Source organism: Hakea prostrata, chromosome 1, assembly GCF_041222555.1.
Source record: "Hakea prostrata isolate BN-2017 chromosome 1, UWA_Hpros_2, whole genome shotgun sequence".
Taxonomy (NCBI): domain Eukaryota; kingdom Viridiplantae; phylum Streptophyta; class Magnoliopsida; order Proteales; family Proteaceae; genus Hakea; species Hakea prostrata.
The window spans coordinates 68122334-68140272 of record NC_142600.1 but is presented as its reverse complement, the minus strand read 5'-3'; the positions used below and the strand labels follow the sequence as shown (position 1 = coordinate 68140272).

Here is a 17939-nt window from a genome sequence, read left to right as displayed (position 1 = left end):
TCCTTTTTGAAGATGGATCGATAATGGTGGTTTTAAAGGTCGACATGAATTGCGAAGGATGTGCCAAAAAAATAAAGCGGGTTGTCAAGTGTTTTCAAGGTATGCAATCAATTTGATCTCTCCTATATATTTTTGAATTCCCCTCAATATTATTTGTGGATGAATGAAAATTGGAAAACTTGAAATGACGGAGTCAAACTTCAGAATCTCATGGTTCGGTACTCTTCTCTGACCACGCCGTGTTTAAGCAAAAGGTACTCCACCCTCTCTTTTTCTCTAATTCAAAATTCAAATTCAAATTCAATTTAAATGGCTTTGGTTACCTATTCTCCCATAAACTCTATTCCTCTTCTATAATTTTCTACATCTATTCTTGTTGGATTTTAACTGCTTCATGCCGTGTTTCAACAAAACGGCGGTTTGGTACGCCTCCCTCTTTGGAATTCAAAATTCAATTACATCTCTCTAGGTCCTTATTGTCTCTTTGCTAAAGGTATTCTAAATAAAAAAAATTGGCATTCACTGCATAAAAGAAAAATTATAAAACTAATAAAAACAATAATTGGATTCCTATTTATGTGCAAAATTTAGATATATTTGCTTTAATAATAATCCTCTTTATCTCTTTCTGTTTTTAAGTTTTTGAATACTATTTCGACTTACTCTCCCTCTCAAACGTTTCACGATTATTCCTCACCTCAAAACTTGATTATTTATTTCAATTGTCTTCTTTCTTAATAAAAATTTTATTTCTGTTTATTGACTCGATATTTTTTTCTCTCTCATATGGCAACGTGCATTTCACTGTCTTACTTTACTAGTATATATATATATATATATATATATATATATATATATATATATATATATATATATATATATATATATATAATACTGATTTGAAGTTCTTTTAGAATTGTTGTAAAATCTATAGAGCTAAAATGTCGGGTGGGGGAACCTCGAGGGGTTGCCCAGTTGGAAAAAGACCAATGCCTGCACATATGAGGTCAAAGTTCGAATCCCCTTGGGGCCAGGGGCAAAGTTGTGCCGTATATTTAAATTTTATGTGTTAGAAAATGTCATGTCAGCATTGCTACATTAGTCTCCATTAGTTTTGATGATAATAAACATGAAATATTAATGTATATACTGAGTTGTGCATGTCTAGTTTAATATGAAAGCAAATGGACCTAACCAACTCATTGGATGCTCAAGACCAAACCAAGTTGGACAAGGAGTCTAAGTCAATATGAAATGCAGATTAAAGCAGAAGATGATTCAAGAATATCAAGTTAAGCTCAAGCAAGAAGACTTAGCAAATTAGGACTTATAACACCTCCATGCATGCTCATATGTAATTGCACTAAATTGCATCAAAACCGTATAGATCTGTCAATAGATTGACTTAAGACATGTTAGGAAAATGTATGACGACATAGGGTTGGCTAGAAATCCCTAGAATCCCTTTAAGTCCTCATTCTGGACTTCTCTGCTATAGAGAAACGTCCATCTGATCACAGAATACCAAATGTCTGGTCATAGTAGCCCAAACAAAAATTTCATCTGGTTAAAATATGCCCAACGACTATTTTAACGGCTATGTTCTAAGATGGAGCTCCGTTTGAATCAGATGATGACTCATTTGGACTGAAATTTTATAGAAATTTCTATCCGTTGGGAGGTTGGGCCAAGCAATTTAGTAACATCTTTATAAGCCCAACCAACTCCCTTTGAGAGCTTCTACCTTGCCAACTAAGCTATTGCTCCCCAACTACTCTCAAGCTTTCAAATTTATCAAGATTGACTCACTATTGCCTTTCACCCTCTCAAACCTTGAAGAACCTACCAAAGTGTTTAAGCAAGCTCATTGGAGCCAAGTTTGAGGTGATTGTATTGAAGTTTCATTGGTGGTGCATTTCATCTTCCTTGAGCATGCATTTCATATTGCATCACTCATACAAAGGGTAAAGTTTCACACCCCGTATTAGGTAATATTATTTCATCTCTAGTATTTTGTTCGTTCAATTCTAGTCTAATTTGATTAGAATTGTTTAAGGGTGCTCTTGCTCTATTGAACATAAATGGTAAGGGTTTGACTAGAGCTACCCACCGTTTTAAACTAAAATCATTAGTGGAATACTCTCTTAAAGCCAAGAGAAGAGTAGACGTAGACTTATAAAGTCGAACTACTATAAAATCATTGCGTTGTAATTGATTGCAATTTTTTGCTTTTGTTTTAATTCATAATTGTTTTTTAATTCGCCATTAAACTGAAAAATTAGACAAATCCATTAATTGCAACATTATTTACTTTCCTTTGTGTTGTATTAAGAATGTAATAACAACTCCCTGGAGAATGGTCAAAGTGCACGTAAGCTGGCCCGAACAAACCTCAATTCCAAAAAGGAAAACATCTGGTGGGGGAGAGGTTGGGGTTGGGTACTTAGGAAGAAAAGTTGCTTTCAGGGTAGTATGAAATAGGGAGAAAGACATTAATTTTTTGTTATGTCCCACAATATCTTGTCTATATAACTCCCTATATCCATAAAATCACCAGTATTCAGTCGTTCCCCAACAATTGATCCAATCTTGACAAAAGTATTTATATTGAAATAATATCTAATAAATCATCCTCCCTTCAACTATGCTTACAGCATTGGCTTTACTAATTGAAAAAGAACAAAATAGAACAAAAGAAAGTGACTAGGGCCTACAAGCCAGGAGAGGGGAGAAAAGGAATGTGTGATAGGGGTAGAGGTTCGAATCAATGACTTTCTTGGACTTACTACATTTACAAAAAGACTACCATCACTGTGCTAGAGGTACAAATGTTAGACTCAAAGATGGAAAAAATATGGAAAAAATAATTTAATGAAACTTTTACCCTTTGACCAAAAAAAAAGATGGGAAAAATAATGATGACAATAACATCGACAATGTACGTTTAAGAAGAAGAGAAAATCATGAGAAGTCATTTTGATTTGATTCATAATGACACAATTGTCCACCATAGAATGAGTAAAGTGCCATAGATTTTTGGGTAATGGGGGATCAAATCAAACCTAATCTTCTACTACCCGAGGATGGAGGATTTTGGTTTCATAGGTAATGTTCGTATTCTAATTCAACATTTGTTTGACATCCATGGGTTCATTCAATAGTACTTGGGCTCACATAGTACCTAATGGTAGGACCGACACACTGTCTCTTATAGTGTTAGTAGAGTTGTTGGTTGGTTACAATAATAATGACTAGCTCATGACTTTTGTTACCTTCTCCATATAAAAAATGGTTTTCGAAGTATCACTATTGGAGTACCTATTATGACGGTAAGAGGATTGTGCTTTTCTCACTCCCGTTTACTTTAGAAGGGAGTCCACCTCTAAGTATTAGTAAAGTAAACCACAAGTGGGGTCATCTTTCTAAATAAATAATAATAAAGATAAAAGAAGAATACAATTCTTTATATATCGAGATAGAAGATCCCAACTTTCACCATCTTAGGGGCAATTATTATACATGTGGCAGACATTAATGAAGTTTGGGAAGGGTTGGTACTTAATCTAGCATGTATGGTCCCTTTTGCCAACTGGGAATCTAGAAAGGGAGGATGGATGGTCATTCATTATGCTAGATGGGGGGACACTAGATGTCACCATTACACACACCACCCATTCTTTGGTTATGAAGGTAGGTTAATTGCTGCATGTAGGTAGAATGCTTGGCACTTGGACGGAGAGTATTGAACTAGGCATCTTGCAACTTCTAAACTTGTTGAATCTTTTCTTTTTTTTTGGATCTAAGGTTCATTCTGGCCAGCTTGCGTACACCACGACTACATCCTCAGGGGAGCTTTTTTATATAATTAATATAGGCGGGCTTCGCCTATAGTACCCTAAAGATTCAACAACTTCTAGATTGTTGAATTTTGAATGTCTCAGGCTTGCACATTATTTTTGACATTTATTTCTTTTTCTTCTTTTATGTATGAGGGTTCAAGGTCCACACATTGTGCTTCAGTGGTACGCATTAAATGCGCAACACGGTAAAGAGCACGGTCGAGATCGAAATCTCGACCGAAATTTCGATCTCGACCATCCGTCTCGGTGTCGAGACGGACGGTCGAGATGGACGCTGCACATGTGCACACATTAAATGCGCAGCATGCAAGTCACACTACCATAAATCTGAGGCCCTTCCATTGAAGTAAATTAAATTAATATTTTAAATTAATTTGACTAGTTTTTGGTAGCGAAATTAGTAAGTGGGAATGCGAAACAGCGAATGGTCTTGTGGCTGTAGTGCACTGGTGTGTACCAGAACGTCGGGAACGAACAGGGCTCGTAAAGATTCAATAAATAGGATTCCTAATTGACCCTTTTACCCTCTAAGATAGAAACATGTTCAAGTTCTTTCAGTTAGTAGTATCAAAATTCAAGGGAATTTTAAGGGTAATTTTGTAATTAGAAGTACATCCTCCAGTCGAAATCACCGCGTGATTTCTTTCCCACCTTACCCTCCCTGTCTCTGTTTGATTGCATCTATACTATATTTGCAGATTTTGGATCAAGAAGAAAACGAGGAAGAGAAATACAAGAAAAATTTTCAAAAAAACAAAAGAGGAGGAAAAACAAAAAACAAAAAAAAAACTGCTGTGTTTGGTTTCGTTTTCTGAATTCCAGTGTTCAGGGATTTTCCAGATAAAACCCTCATTTGGTAATCTGTCCTCTCTACTTTTCCTCGTATACCAATTAACTTACCAGAAATTCGAAATCTCGTCTGGTAAATCTGCTGATCGTAGGCATGAGTGGCGGAGATTTTCTCAGCATTAATCCTTCCGAGCTCAAATTTATATGTAAGCAGTGCCTCTCTTTTTCTCTATATTCCTTATCGAGTTTCTTCGATCTTTTCTTTGAATCTCTCATGCTCGTTGGCAAAATGTAGCCTGCCCTAGATTTCTCTGTTTCTAATTTCTTTTATATATTGTCGTGATTGGCTTTGTTCTTTTTTGAGAAGTCGAGTTGAATAAGCAGAGCTCATGTTCCATGCAACTCACGAACAAGACGGATCACTTCGTCGCCTTCAAGGTAGTTTTTTTCTTGCATTCTGTAATTATTGTTTTTTCGGAGGGTTTCATTGTCGTCATTGATAGTCTGAGTTATTATTTGTTATGGTTGATGCTTTGTTTAATTGATTCTGTAAATAAAAGGTTAAAACGACCAACCCCAAGAAATACTGCGTGCGTCCCAACACAGGAATCGTTTTACCGGGATCAGCATGTGATGTTACTGGTAATTCCGCCTCCTTGCGTTTTAAACCGTGATATTCCCCGTTGTTGTATACAGAGAACTTCTAGTTTGTTTTGCTTTGATTCTTCTGGATGAGTGTGTTCTCTTGGAATTTTTGGGTGTAATTAGTTACAATGCAAGCTCAAAAGGAGGCTCCTCCGGATATGGAGAGCAAGGACAAATTCCTTCTTCAGAGTGTGGCTGCACCTCCTGGTGTAACGGCAAAGGATATAACCGCAGAGATGGTACAACAGTCGTACCCCCATTCCGAAATTTTATTTTCTGTTATAGGTTTTATTTCTTCTAGTCAAATGTGGTATGCATTTTTTTCTTCTTTCTGTAGTTCAACAAAGAGCCTGGTAAAGTTATGGGGGAGTTCAAATTGAGGGTGGTATACGTTCTTGCAAATCCACCCTCACCAGTTCCCGAAGGATCTGAAGAAGGATCTTCCCCTAAGGCATCTGTACTGGAGAATGGTAACCCAAAGAATGTGTCATTTGATGCTGTAAGTCTAGCTTCTTGTTCCTTTTTTTCTATTTAGAATAGTCTTGTTGAATGTTCCTCCGTGGAAGTTAACTATTAACTATGTTTCAATTTGGTTGTCTCTGGTATTGTATGCAGAGTACGAGATCTGGACTGGAGGCTAACCACACTAGATTCATGGAGGAGCCTAGGAACAAATCTTCAGATGTAATGTGCTTTCCTTTAAAATTGCATTAAAAAACTGGTCTCTTATTGAATACTTGATTCTTCTCATATTTGATCTTGCAATAGGTCAAGTTGCTGCATCATAGGTATCTAATGGTAGGCTTTGTACAAGTAGATGAATATTGCTTCTCATTGCTTCAGTGATGTAAATGAATCACAAGTGTGGGCTTATTTTAATGGAACTAAGGCTTGGTTCGGTTCTATACATGTTGGGCCTTTGTTATAATGGGTTTCTCATTGTATTCTGCGCTTTAGTGGGTTTCAAATGCGAGTAGGAGGTAGTCGTACTAGGTTTACTTTATTAGTTAGTCTAGTTAAAGTCTTCTTCATTATATATTTATTATGAAGTTTTTATTTTGTATTTTTATTTTTATTTTAAAGATGGTCTGAGTTAGAACTTTATGAATCCGCCTATTTGTAAGCTATTTTCTTGTGTTTGAGGCTTGGTTTTTATTATAGTGGATTACCTTCTAGGTAAGCAGCTGGCTGAAGGATTTTTGAATTAATTGAATCTTTGTTTATCTTTTTTCTTTTAATATATAAGTTTATGAGGGACCACAACTCTATGCACAAATTTGGTGTATGGATTTATGACTTTTACCTTCCATCATTTGTGAGATTCAGAATAACTTATTGTGAGATGCAGTGAGACCCTTGGTGATAGCTAAAGTAAGTGTGTTGGGATGCCAGCTCTAGGGATCAACCGGGACTCTTGGTTCTGTTTCTCTCATCTATTCTATTTAACAACAACGATGACAACAATAACAATAAATAAATAAGGCATTGTGCATTCTTGGATTTAGTTTTATGGTTTCTGTTGTGTTCTTGCATATATTCTACTTGCTTAAATTTCAGTTTCTTCATTGTTTACATATCTGATTTCAAATCAGACATAGGTTTTGGCAATCTGGTTAGGTCCTAAACATATTTACTGTTTCAAAATATGATTTTGGTATTGATTTCTTGGAGTTGTACTTGAAGTGGGATTCCTAGTTTTACTTGTTCTGAGGTTCTGGTTCATTTTCTATTTCTGATTTATAGTCACTTAACCTAATACCTTCCCTATTCTTCTCTTTTATTTGACCATCAAATTGAATCTTTAAGTTTCTGATTTCATTGAACTCTGTATTCCTGTTGTCAATAGGATTAGTCCATTACTCCAGATCTGTCCATCTGAGTTAGTCAGTCTTTGAGATCAATTTCAGAACTTCTGACCGGAATCAATCGATAAGTACTTGTTGGTTTTCTTCTAAATCTGTTCCTTTTTTCCTTCACAGCATTCTGGTTTTTAATCGAGTTTCTGAACTTAATCCTTTAGGATTCTAGTATCCCATCAATGCGATTCTGTCACAAGTGAATCCACTGTCTTATCAGTTGCACTGAGGATCTAATATGGGTATCCTGAGGATCGAAAGGCTCTGCTTTGTTGTGTATTCTAAAGCAAAATAACATGGATGCTTTGTAAAGTATTTCTATTTGAGAAGCTTGTAAGAATTAGGGTTCATTATAGTGTTTTAGAGAATCCCCCTGCCCCCTGATTTCAAAATGTTTACACGTATCTTTAGTAGTATGTTAATGTTAAAAAATATAAAATTATTTTTCAACTGGACCACATCTAAAGTTTTTGAGAAACATATGTAACCTGTATTAGTTATGTCTTGATAGGCCAAAAAACCAGATATGTATCTCCCCATAATTTCAAAATACGATGATTTAATTGGCCATGCCTTATGGAGCAGAATGTAAGCAATATACTACATTTGTCAGAGATTGATGGACTTGCTATTTGTCTGCTACTGGTTACCCTTTGTTGAATACCTTTCTAAGGGTTTTGAAATGTTGTATAGTTTTATGATATGCTGTATAGTTTCTTGCGAATATATATAAAATTAACGTCAACTCCCCTATTAAAGGCTGCATTTTGTTTTTCCTTAGATACAGTGTTGTATTGCCTGTATTTGTGTATATCACTTCCTCTTAACATATTATTCTTTAGGTATCGTCTATGATTTCCAAGTTGAATGAGGACAAGGCTGCTGCCCTGCAAAAAAATCAGAAACTGAATCAAGAATTGGTATGTTCCAATTCTTTTTGGTAGAATAGTAGAGTTTTGTTATAATGCTTAGCCTTTGGTTATTGTGAGGTCCTTCTGGGTTATTACTTATGCTATATTCCTTTGTCTGATGGTTCCCACAATGTTTTCTTTATCTTTACCTATGTTCTGTTCTTGACAAAAGCCTAGATGCTTACTTTTCCAATGCCTGTTTTATTCAGTTTTGAATTTTTTTGCTCTCTACTGGAAACTGGAAAAGTAAATTTAATATATTGAAAGCAAAGAAATTAAAGGAGCAGAATTTTGTGCTGTGAGAGTGCAAACATGCACATCAGAAGCAAAGCAGGGTTATTAGTGCTCTACTAGGCTGTATTTCCCTCTTTCTTAGATGATTAAGCTCTCTCTTGAGCCAGTAAGGATTTGGTTGATTAGTATTTATTTGGGGTGTAAGATCTAAATTTCTATGATGAGAAATGAAGTAAGTATTTATTTTGGGTGTAAGATCTAATATTGTATGATTGGAATGACTTCATGACATATGTCTGAGAAGTAGAATTTAACTATATTAGCTAATATTGTGCTTGTTTATAGAAACTTGAGTGTAGGGAAAGCATACATGCATGGATGTATGTGTTCCTATTATTGCACCATGAAGCCCATTATGCTGTAGGGATTCTTCTAGATTACATAGTGTGGTGGAGGTAGGTTGAATGAGTTTTGGTAGTTCAACATATGATTTAGTGAACTTAAAACAAATATAGGAAACCATGACGGTGAACGATGGTTCAAGAACTTGGTCTTGGTGGTCCAAAAAACCCAGTTGGATTGTGCCAAGTTGGAATATTGGTTTATTCCTTAGAACTCGTTTTGCTATGTTAGTGGCTTTTGACCTAGTTTAAGTCTGAAACTTGGTATGGAACCTAGGTTGTTCATTTTTGTAACCATAGTAGTATTGGATTTTGTAAAAAACGATGTCCAAGGTAGAATATAACTTCTTGAGACTCTCCAAAAAAGAATGTACAAGATGATGATGAATCTGGTGGTGAGAAGTTACACTGGCACATGCAACAGATGGGGAATCATCTTCTTTGAACCAAGAATCAGGATAGAAAGTTACTGAACATAAACTTACTAGTGAGCTTACTAAATTCATAAGATTAAAGATAGAGAACTAATGAAAGGACAAACCATGCTGATAGAAGCCGAGATTCACAAACAGCAATCCCACACAATAAAAGGGAACTATCAACTAACAGAGCAGCAATCATCCTGTTACAGTCTGCTTCTATTAATGGAGTTCAGAATTCAACTAAGTTACTTGAAAACCAACCACAACAAGATTTCTACTACTGACTAACTGAGGGGCCAGTACCCTCTCTACTCCGACAGCAAGTTGACGGCCCAAACTCTACTCCAAATCCAGAACAGCACCCCCATCTCCCTTCTCCTCCTTGACAGAATTCCCTGCTCCCAAAATAACCGCTTTGCCTATCTTCCAACATGCTCTCTTTCAGTGTTCCTGTACCTCCTAGACCATGTTCAACCCCATTTAATCCAACCTGCTCCAACAAGTGTAGAGTCGTTTGATTAGTGGCCTAACACATGCCAATGTCCTTAACCTTAATCAAAGGCAGATCCTTTCCTAATGTTAACACTGGAGATAGATGGAGACAGGGATAAGAAGATACCTGGCAACCTTGCCATATGATCTAATATCCTTGAATCTATGATTCAGGGACAAGAAGCAGCAGAGAGACGCTCAGTTGCTTTTCTTCCAGGTTTCCAGGGTGCAGCTCTCTCTATCACGATCTTCTTTGGAGATCTTGATATTATTGCAGTTCTAGGGTTTCTTAGAGGTGTTCAGGGTGCTGTTCTTTTTCCTTGATCTTTCTTTGGAGGTTTTGCTTGTTGTGGCAGTGTTAGGGTTCTCTTGGGTGGAATCACGATCTGCTTCTTGGTGGGAGGTTTTGATTCTTGATGCAGTTCTAGGGTTTCTTAGAGGCTCACGGCCTTGTCCTTGGTGTGATTCTGCAGTCATTTGTTGGGGGTGGTTGCTTGGTCATGAGTCTCATCTTGGAGGTCGCACAATAAGGTGCTTGGTGCAGCTGCTTTGGTAATTGTTTCTTGCTGCTGCTCTAGGGTTTTCTTGGAGGTTACATGAGCTGGATCTTGTTCATTGGTATGGCAACTTTGGAATTTCGTTCTTGCTACTGTTCCAGGGTTTCTTGTAGGCACCTTGATCTGGATCTTGTTCCTCAGTGCAGCGGCCTTGATTCCTATTTCTTGCTGCGTTCCAGGGTTTTCTGGGTGGTTGCACGAGCTGGTCCTTGTTTCTTTGGTTTGGCTTGCTGTGGTTTTTTATTTTTGCTGCAACTCTAGAGCTTTCTTGGAGTTGTGATGCAAAGCACGATCTAGGGTTAGGGTTTAGAATGTATTTCCTAGATTAGGTGGCTGCCCTGGTCTGCCAGCAATAGATAGAGGGTTTGTAGGGGCTCAAACACTGCTTTGGCGTACTGAAAGTAAAGTTCCAGATCTGAATTCTATAGGAATTGAAATTTGGATTTCAAAATTGGAGTCCTACTGGGATTAGGTTTAGGATTTACAGAGGTTTTGGCTAGTGGGGCTTTGGACTCAGATTATGCTGGTTTTGTGATTCAGATTTAGGAGTTAGGGTTTTGGAAGGGTTAAGGGGGTGGGGGGGGGGGGGGGTCTGGTTTAGGGTTGTATGAAGTTTCTAAAAATTCTGCAGAATTCCAAGGTTGAAAAAGGCTAGCAGAAAATTTCAGATTAGGGTAATAAAATAGGTTGAATAGGTCAATTGGGTCAGGGGTTATGTTCTAGGGTTGGGTGTGATTCTAGGAAAGGGGGAAAGGGTTCAAGAGGGGTTGGGGAGGTGGGTTTAATCAAGGAGAGGTGCTGCTGCTTGCGCAGAAACAGGGGAGGAAGGGGATAACCTACGATTGATGAGGGAGAGTGGCTGGAGTTATAGAACCAGAAGGGGAAGGGGCTAAGGTGAATTGCGACTAGGTTGGGGTTGTTTCTAGGGCTAGGTAACGACTGCAGGGGAGGGGCTCCTTAAGGTTGTGTGGGCAAGGGGGAGGGGTGGGGATGGTTTGTAATTTACTTGGGGAAGTGCTGGAAAGCTGGTCTATGCACAGGAATGTCTTGACGATCTCTTGAAGCTGCTGTAGTTGAAGGGAAACGGAACTTCTGAACTCAAATTCTTAACCAAGGCCCACCTGATGAAAGAGACCCTGGTCTGTACTGAATCAATTCAATTAATCTTCAAAACTGAAAAATAACTTACAATGACTGGCTATTTATGGCCTAAGTAACTGACTCTGACTAAACTTAGGACTTCCTTATCAGATAAGGATTCCTTTGCCACTCAATAGGACTCTTAAAACACTTATTGAAAGGAATTAAATTGCTACGCGATCTCAGCCCTTGGATCTGAGATCTCACCTTCACACTTTAAGTCATCTAATTAGGCACATGCTAGTTAAATAACTTAAAACCTAAGCAACCAAATTACAATCAAACACTCAATCAGACACAATTTGACTTGAGATAAAATACTCCGCACAACTTCAACTTGGACTCAAACTGACTTAAATAAAATCTGAACTAAATCCTAATTTAATTTCGGGAGTAAATTATTGAGGGCAAAAAATGCCCAAAATACCCCTCCTATAGGGTTTGGCCAGCCTATGGAGGCTTCTTGGAGCCATCATGGGGGGCCCACTTGAGTTTTTGGCTGGGGGGTCCTTGTTTTCACATCAAGGTTCCACAATTTGGCTCTTGGTCTTGATCATGACCTGGCTCTTTGGCACAGTTTTAGGGCTTTCTAGGAGGCTCTTTAGGCCACGATCTGATCTTTCGGTGTTACTGGTTCAGCTTAGTTTCTTGCTGGAATTCTTTGGGTTCTTGCTAAATTCCAAGGACTCTTGGGCACTGTTTGTTTGCAGAAGTGGGGTGGAAAAATAAACATGTGGGACTGGAAAAGGAAAGGAAAGGATTTGATTTTGTGGGAAAGTTTCAAATGTGGGGTCCCACTTTCGTTGTATCCCACACTTTTCCACAAAGTCCCACCTCTTTAGTGGGACTTTGAAAAGGGATGGAATGGGAAAAGTAATATGCCACATTAGTAAGGAAGCTTGTTTGCCCACTTTTCCACCACATTGAACCAAACAAGCCATACTTCGGGATTTTATGGAAAAATTTACTTTTTCAAAAATCCCCCCCCCCCCACTTCAGATTCAGCAAACAAACGGTGCCTTGGTGATTTGTGTGTGGCTAGAAGATCTTCTCGATAATTTGTGTGAGGCTGAGGTCTTCTTTTATGAATCTTTGGAGCTGCTGGGAGTGTTAGAAGATTTCTGGTGTTCTGAAAATGTTTAAGGCTTATCCAACACTGATGGCCAAGAGATCCTATGCTGGAGTGGTGGGGAGTGGAGATTCAGTCTCCCTGGATAGCCTTCCAAATCCGATTCAGCAGGGAATTTCACGAGAATCGTCATTCCTCAAGCTGACTATGAACCCCAGAGAAATCAATGCAAAATTTTGCTAATTGATCGTTTTGACTTTCGAAAGACTGCTATGGATGTAGTTCAATCTGAAATTAGGGGGTGGAAATTGACTCTGCTTATGATTCCATTTGATTAGGAAAGGTTTTTTGATCTTTCAATTTAGATCTGAGGAAGATATGTCGGAGGTTTGGCAGTGAAGCCCGTGCAAAATTGCATCTTAGGTGGTATGGTTTCAGTGGTGGAGACCTGATTTTAATATAAACGTTGCTCTGCCTTCTTTAAAATTGGTCTACCTGAGCTTCCTCTTAAATACTGGCATGTTAGGGTTTTGTTCTCAATTGCAAAATTTGTTGGTTGCCCCATTGCTCTGGATAAGAAAACAAAACATGGATTGGTTGGGCACTTTGCATGTGTTCTCGTTGAAGTAGAATAGGATGTTGAACGTGTGGGAGAGATCTAGGTGGAACGTTTGGAACTTGGCTCCCCTATGGTGTTCAGTTTTCTTCAAAAGGTCGTTTATGAAGAGGGTAAGCACAAATGTGCTGCCATCTTTTGGGCACCTGGCTGCTTAATGTAACGTGGCAGCAGGTTTAGTTCGTGCTCCAGTTCTGAGCCCTACTAAGCTCGGGTGGTGGAGAAAATTGACGGTGAAAAGGATGAAGCCTTGTTTGTGGAGGATGTATCCCATGAGGAATCTTCTTCAATCAGGACCCATAGGCCCCCTGATCTCAGTTGCTATGCCAAATGTGACCCTTTCTTTCGATGCTCAAAAGCCTTCTCTTGATCAGAACTCTTCTTCCTTTGATGCATTGAGCGATGCTGGATATGCTCCGTCGGTGGTTATGGCAAATCTGGATGGAGCCGATGAAGCCCTAGGTGGGGAAGGGTGAACCAAAAATGGGAATAGAATTTGCTGCCATAATGGCAGGTGTGCAGGGGGTGTTTTTGGAACCCAGAGTATTTGTTAAGTCTATAAATTGCCATCCATTGCATGTGATAGCTACTCAGTTCAGAATATTAATAAAATCAGCTATTGTTGCCTATGTGATTGTTCTCAGAGAATAACATCCTCCAGTAGTGGTAGGAGATCTCCAGGTGCTTGAGTGAAAGAACTCAAGCTGAGATTCCTTTATGGCTGTAGATTCAGCTGCCTTCATATGAGTCACTATCTCCATAGCACTAAACAAGGCTCCTGCATCAATGTAAGTGGCAGCCAGCATATCCCATCCCCTTTCTACATCACATTTTTATTTTATTTTATTATTATTATATTTTAACTTTTGGATTCCTTTAGTCACCGAATTTCTAAGTTAGAACAATTCCAATTTGTCCTTCAGGATTGACTCAAACTTGAAGGAACCCTTCTCCCATATTAAGTCTACATTTCACCTCAAGTGATCTAGATCCATTAACCATTGAAGTCCTACTAGGATTCAAACTCCTATCAAATTGGAACTTTCAAACCAGCCATAAGATTTAGCAAATTTTAACACTATATCCTCTTTAAGCCCATATCTATTTGCACTTAATGGATGAATTAACAAAAGATACTTAAAACGAGATTCCTTAGTATATGTTTTTTGTTGATGATATTGTGTTGATAGATGAGACTCAAGTAGAAATTAATACCAAGTTAGAATCATGGAGAGCAGCTTTAGAATTAAGAGACTTTAAACTAAGTAGAACGAAAACATAATATCTAGTTTGTAACTTTAGTCATGATGAATCTTGACGATAAAGAGGTTCCTTAGAGTGAATATTTTAGATACCTTGGTTCAATTATAAATAAATAAAAGAGGTAATATAGATGATGATGTTTCCCAAAGAATTAAAATAGGGTGGATGAAGTGGAGAGGTGCATCCAGGTCTTGTGTGATTGACGTATTCCGTTAAAGCTTAAAAGAAAATTCTATAGGACTGTCGTTTGACTGGCTATGATGTATGGTGCAGAGTGTGGGACTGTTAAAAAAAACCATATAGATAAACTCAGTGTAGTAGAAATGAGGATGCTAAGATGGAAGAGTGGCAAAACTATGAAGGATAGGATAAGGATTGATCATATTAGAGTTGGTTTGACAGTTGTTCCCATAAGTGATAAGCTATAAGAAAGTCGTTTAAGGTGGCACGACCATGTTCAACGGATGCCTATGAATGTCCCTGTACGGAGAAGTGATATAATCCAAGTTGAATGAACTGGAAGAGCTAGGGATAGACTTAAGATAACCTTAGGAGAAGTGGTGAGAAAGGGTATGCATAGCTTAGGCCTTGTATCTAGCATGACCTTAAACAAAATTGATTGGAGGGCAAGAATCCATCCATGTATCTGACCCCATTTAATTGGGACAAGCCTTATTGTTGTTGTTTTAATCCAACCATTGCAATTACCCAAAGTACCCCTCTACTACTTGGTTCGAAAATCTGGTTTTGGGTTGATTAATTGAAGATCTTGGAAGAATTGACTCTTTCAATTGAGGCTATGTCAGTGTGGTATTAGAGTATGCAGAACCAACCCAATATTATTTTCTATTTTATTGGCATAGGTATAGAGGAGTAAGGGAACATTATAGGCTTAAGAAGTTTGGAAATATGATTTAGACATCTATTTTGAGTATAGTATGATGAGACAAAACTAGGGGCAAACTTAAGATAACCTTAAGAGAAGTGGTGAGAAATGATATGTGTAGCTTAGACCATGTATCTAGCATGGCCTCCAATAGAATTGATTGGAGGGCAATAATTCATGTAGCTGACCCCATTTAGTTGGGAAAAGGCTTATTGTTGTTGTTGTAGTAAGATGAGACTAGTGCACAGTCAACCAGTGGGTTATATCTGTGAATGATGGAGCAATGCAAAAAGAAATATGGTTAATGAATGCAATGAACCTTTTACTTGGGTGGAGATATAGAAGGTGTGAACAACATATTTTTTCCAATAGTATATAGAACTTGAGAGGGCAACATTAGTTTAATACCCTTCCAACAACAATGCCAATAGAGGTGCTTCATAGCTGATGATACTTTTTTGGTTTTTCACTTGCCTTAACTATTGGCTGAAACTTCAAGAAACTAATCATCTTCAGAACATGACATAAAGCCATTTTGCTTTCTATGGAATTAGCTTCTGTTCATATCGCTTAGCTAGCTTTTAGTAGAACAATTTGAAGGATATAATGGAATTACACCCAAGTTTTATGGATCTATCCAATGCACCAAAAGCTGTAGGACTGATGGATCATTTTAGTGTGGTCACAAAATCTATTTTAAATTGCCACCATTCTTTTGTGGCTTGGTGCTCATTCTAGGTAGAAGGTAGTCCTTTCCAGGGTTTTCACCTTGCTATAGATGGTCTTTTCTTAACAAATCTATCAATTCTAACCAGACCCTAAGGTTCAAGTGTGAATTAGAGATGGGATCAGATTCTGCTGTTTCCAGTTCTGTTAAATTCAGCCAGAATCAGCTAGAACCCAAGGAGTCCACTATGAATTGATTGGAATTGGAAAGGTTTATTCCACCGTTTCCCCAAATTCCTTAGGTCTTTCAATCTCCTAAGGCCTTGTTTATTTGCTGAATCTAAAGTGGGGTGGGAAAAAGTTTGAAAAAATAAACTTTTCCATGAAATCCCAAAGTGTGGCTTGTTTGATTCATTAAGGTGATAAGGTCGGTAGACAAGCTTACTTAAATTTAAGGAAGCTTGTTGCTGACATGGTATGTTAACCTTTCACTCCATCTTTTTTCTAAATCCTATTAAACAGGTGGGCTTTTGTGAAAAAGTGTGGAAAACAACAAAGTGAGAGCCACATTTGAAACTTTTTCACAAAATCCTTTCATTTTCTTTCCTATTCTCCTTTTCCATTACATATGAGTCCTACATGTTTATTTTTTCCACCCCACCTTTGCAAACAATGGTGCCTGAAGAGTTAAGTTGGAGCTGGAAACAGGTTTGCTATGTATTATTTTGGTCTACCCAGTATGTCAACGGAATCAGTTGACTCACACAAAATCAGATTTTTTAATGTGTTCAGATTTTAAGTGATGTTCAGTTCCTACAGTTTTCTTCAGGTGGAAGTGTATCATCCTGTGCAACTATTAGAGAATTATTTGTCATGTTTACTGGTTGAGAAGTTTTGGTGATCATTGATTAAAATATCTCCTTCAGGAAGTCATGAATTGATCATTTATTTCATTTAACAGGAGTTGATGAGAAAAAATATTAGCAAAAATCGTGCTGGTGGCTTCTCCTTCCTGTTTGTCGTGTTGGTTGGTCTCTTGGGTATGTTTGTTGGATACATTGTTAAGAAATCATAGTTCCAACAAATCAGTTATCGGTTGCCTGCAAGTGCACATCAATATTTGGAGTGTTAAGACGACTGACGACTTTGCCGGAGGACGTCTTCCAGTATCAATCAATGTAAAAAAGTGGCTACCCATCATGTATTATTTTCTTTTGGTTCTTTAACTTATTATGCCTATGGAGTCTTAAATTGCTTTTTCTTTCTTTGTTGTTTTGAAGTTCACAAATGTGAATTGATGATTGATTCTTGAATCTCAGTTAGGATTAGTGCTTCTTTCAGATTTGACTCAGCTACTACTATACTTTCCATCTTCTCTCCATGGTAAACGAGTTAGTCAGGTAGAGATCCTTTTAGGCTGGGAAGCTAACAGAACCAAAAGAAAAAGATCAGATCCCAGTGTTCCTTGCTTGCAATTGTTGGGGTTGTATACATTGATGACAAGAGGCAAATTGATAGCAGACTCCACCTATCGATGTCTCCCATATATATAGAACTATTAGTTCATAGCCCAAATGTTTGGGATATACATCAGAAGTGAGAAGAGCAGGTAGAGCTCAATTGATGCAACATCACACAAGAGCTACAAGCGAGCAATTGAGAGAGTCAGAGAGTGCGAGCGAGCGAGATAAACAGAGCGCGTGCAAGAGAGGGTGAGACAACAAAGGGAGGAGAACAAAATATAATTTTTGGGAGTTGGAAGGGAGGAGAAAATCATTCAATTTTCCCCCATGGTTTTTTAAAAGCGTTGCCCAATATGTATCTTGAATCTGGATCTAACCACTAGGAGAGTGCACTGACGTTTTTGAACAACACAGTAGGGGGATGAAGACCATAAGGGACCCAATAAAATTTTTATTTCTGATTTTTATATAATATTTATAAGTAAGTTTTACTACTATTGTGTGGTGGGAAAACGCCAAAGAAGCACATTGTTATCTCTTGAATAAAGGCACTCTTCTCGGTATTACCTAGTAATTTCAATTTACAAGTTGGAGGCGAATATAAGCTCAATAGAAGCATGGCATACTAAGGTTGTAATCATGGTACAAAGTTTGGCGAATTTTGGCCAA

The 17939-nt window shown here is 37.8% G+C and overlaps 1 protein-coding gene across 1 annotated transcript; it reads left to right on the top strand.

The window, feature by feature from the left end:
• Positions 1-4760: 4760 nt before the first annotated feature.
• Positions 4761-17250, top strand: LOC149029552 (vesicle-associated protein 1-3-like). The gene is made up of 8 exons (XM_089141940.1): positions 4761-4855; positions 5017-5087; positions 5210-5291; positions 5418-5533; positions 5632-5793; positions 5910-5978; positions 7993-8070; positions 16769-17250. Exons 1-8 carry the CDS (start codon positions 4804-4806, stop codon positions 16880-16882), a joined length of 744 nt encoding a protein of 247 aa, XP_088998066.1. The 5' UTR covers positions 4761-4803; the 3' UTR covers positions 16883-17250.
• The last annotated feature ends 689 nt before the right edge of the window (positions 17251-17939 follow it).

Bases quoted from the DNA above. Each gene is read 5' to 3' on its own strand.
- LOC149029552 (XM_089141940.1), top strand. From the start codon at position 4,804: ATGAGTGGCGGAGATTTTCTCAGCATTAATCCTTCCGAGCTCAAATTT. The intron at 5,088-5,209 runs GTAGTTTTTTTC...TGTAAATAAAAG, and splicing joins ATCACTTCGTCGCCTTCAAG to GTTAAAACGACCAACCCCAA. The intron at 5,292-5,417 runs GTAATTCCGCCT...GGGTGTAATTAG, and splicing joins ATCAGCATGTGATGTTACTG to TTACAATGCAAGCTCAAAAG.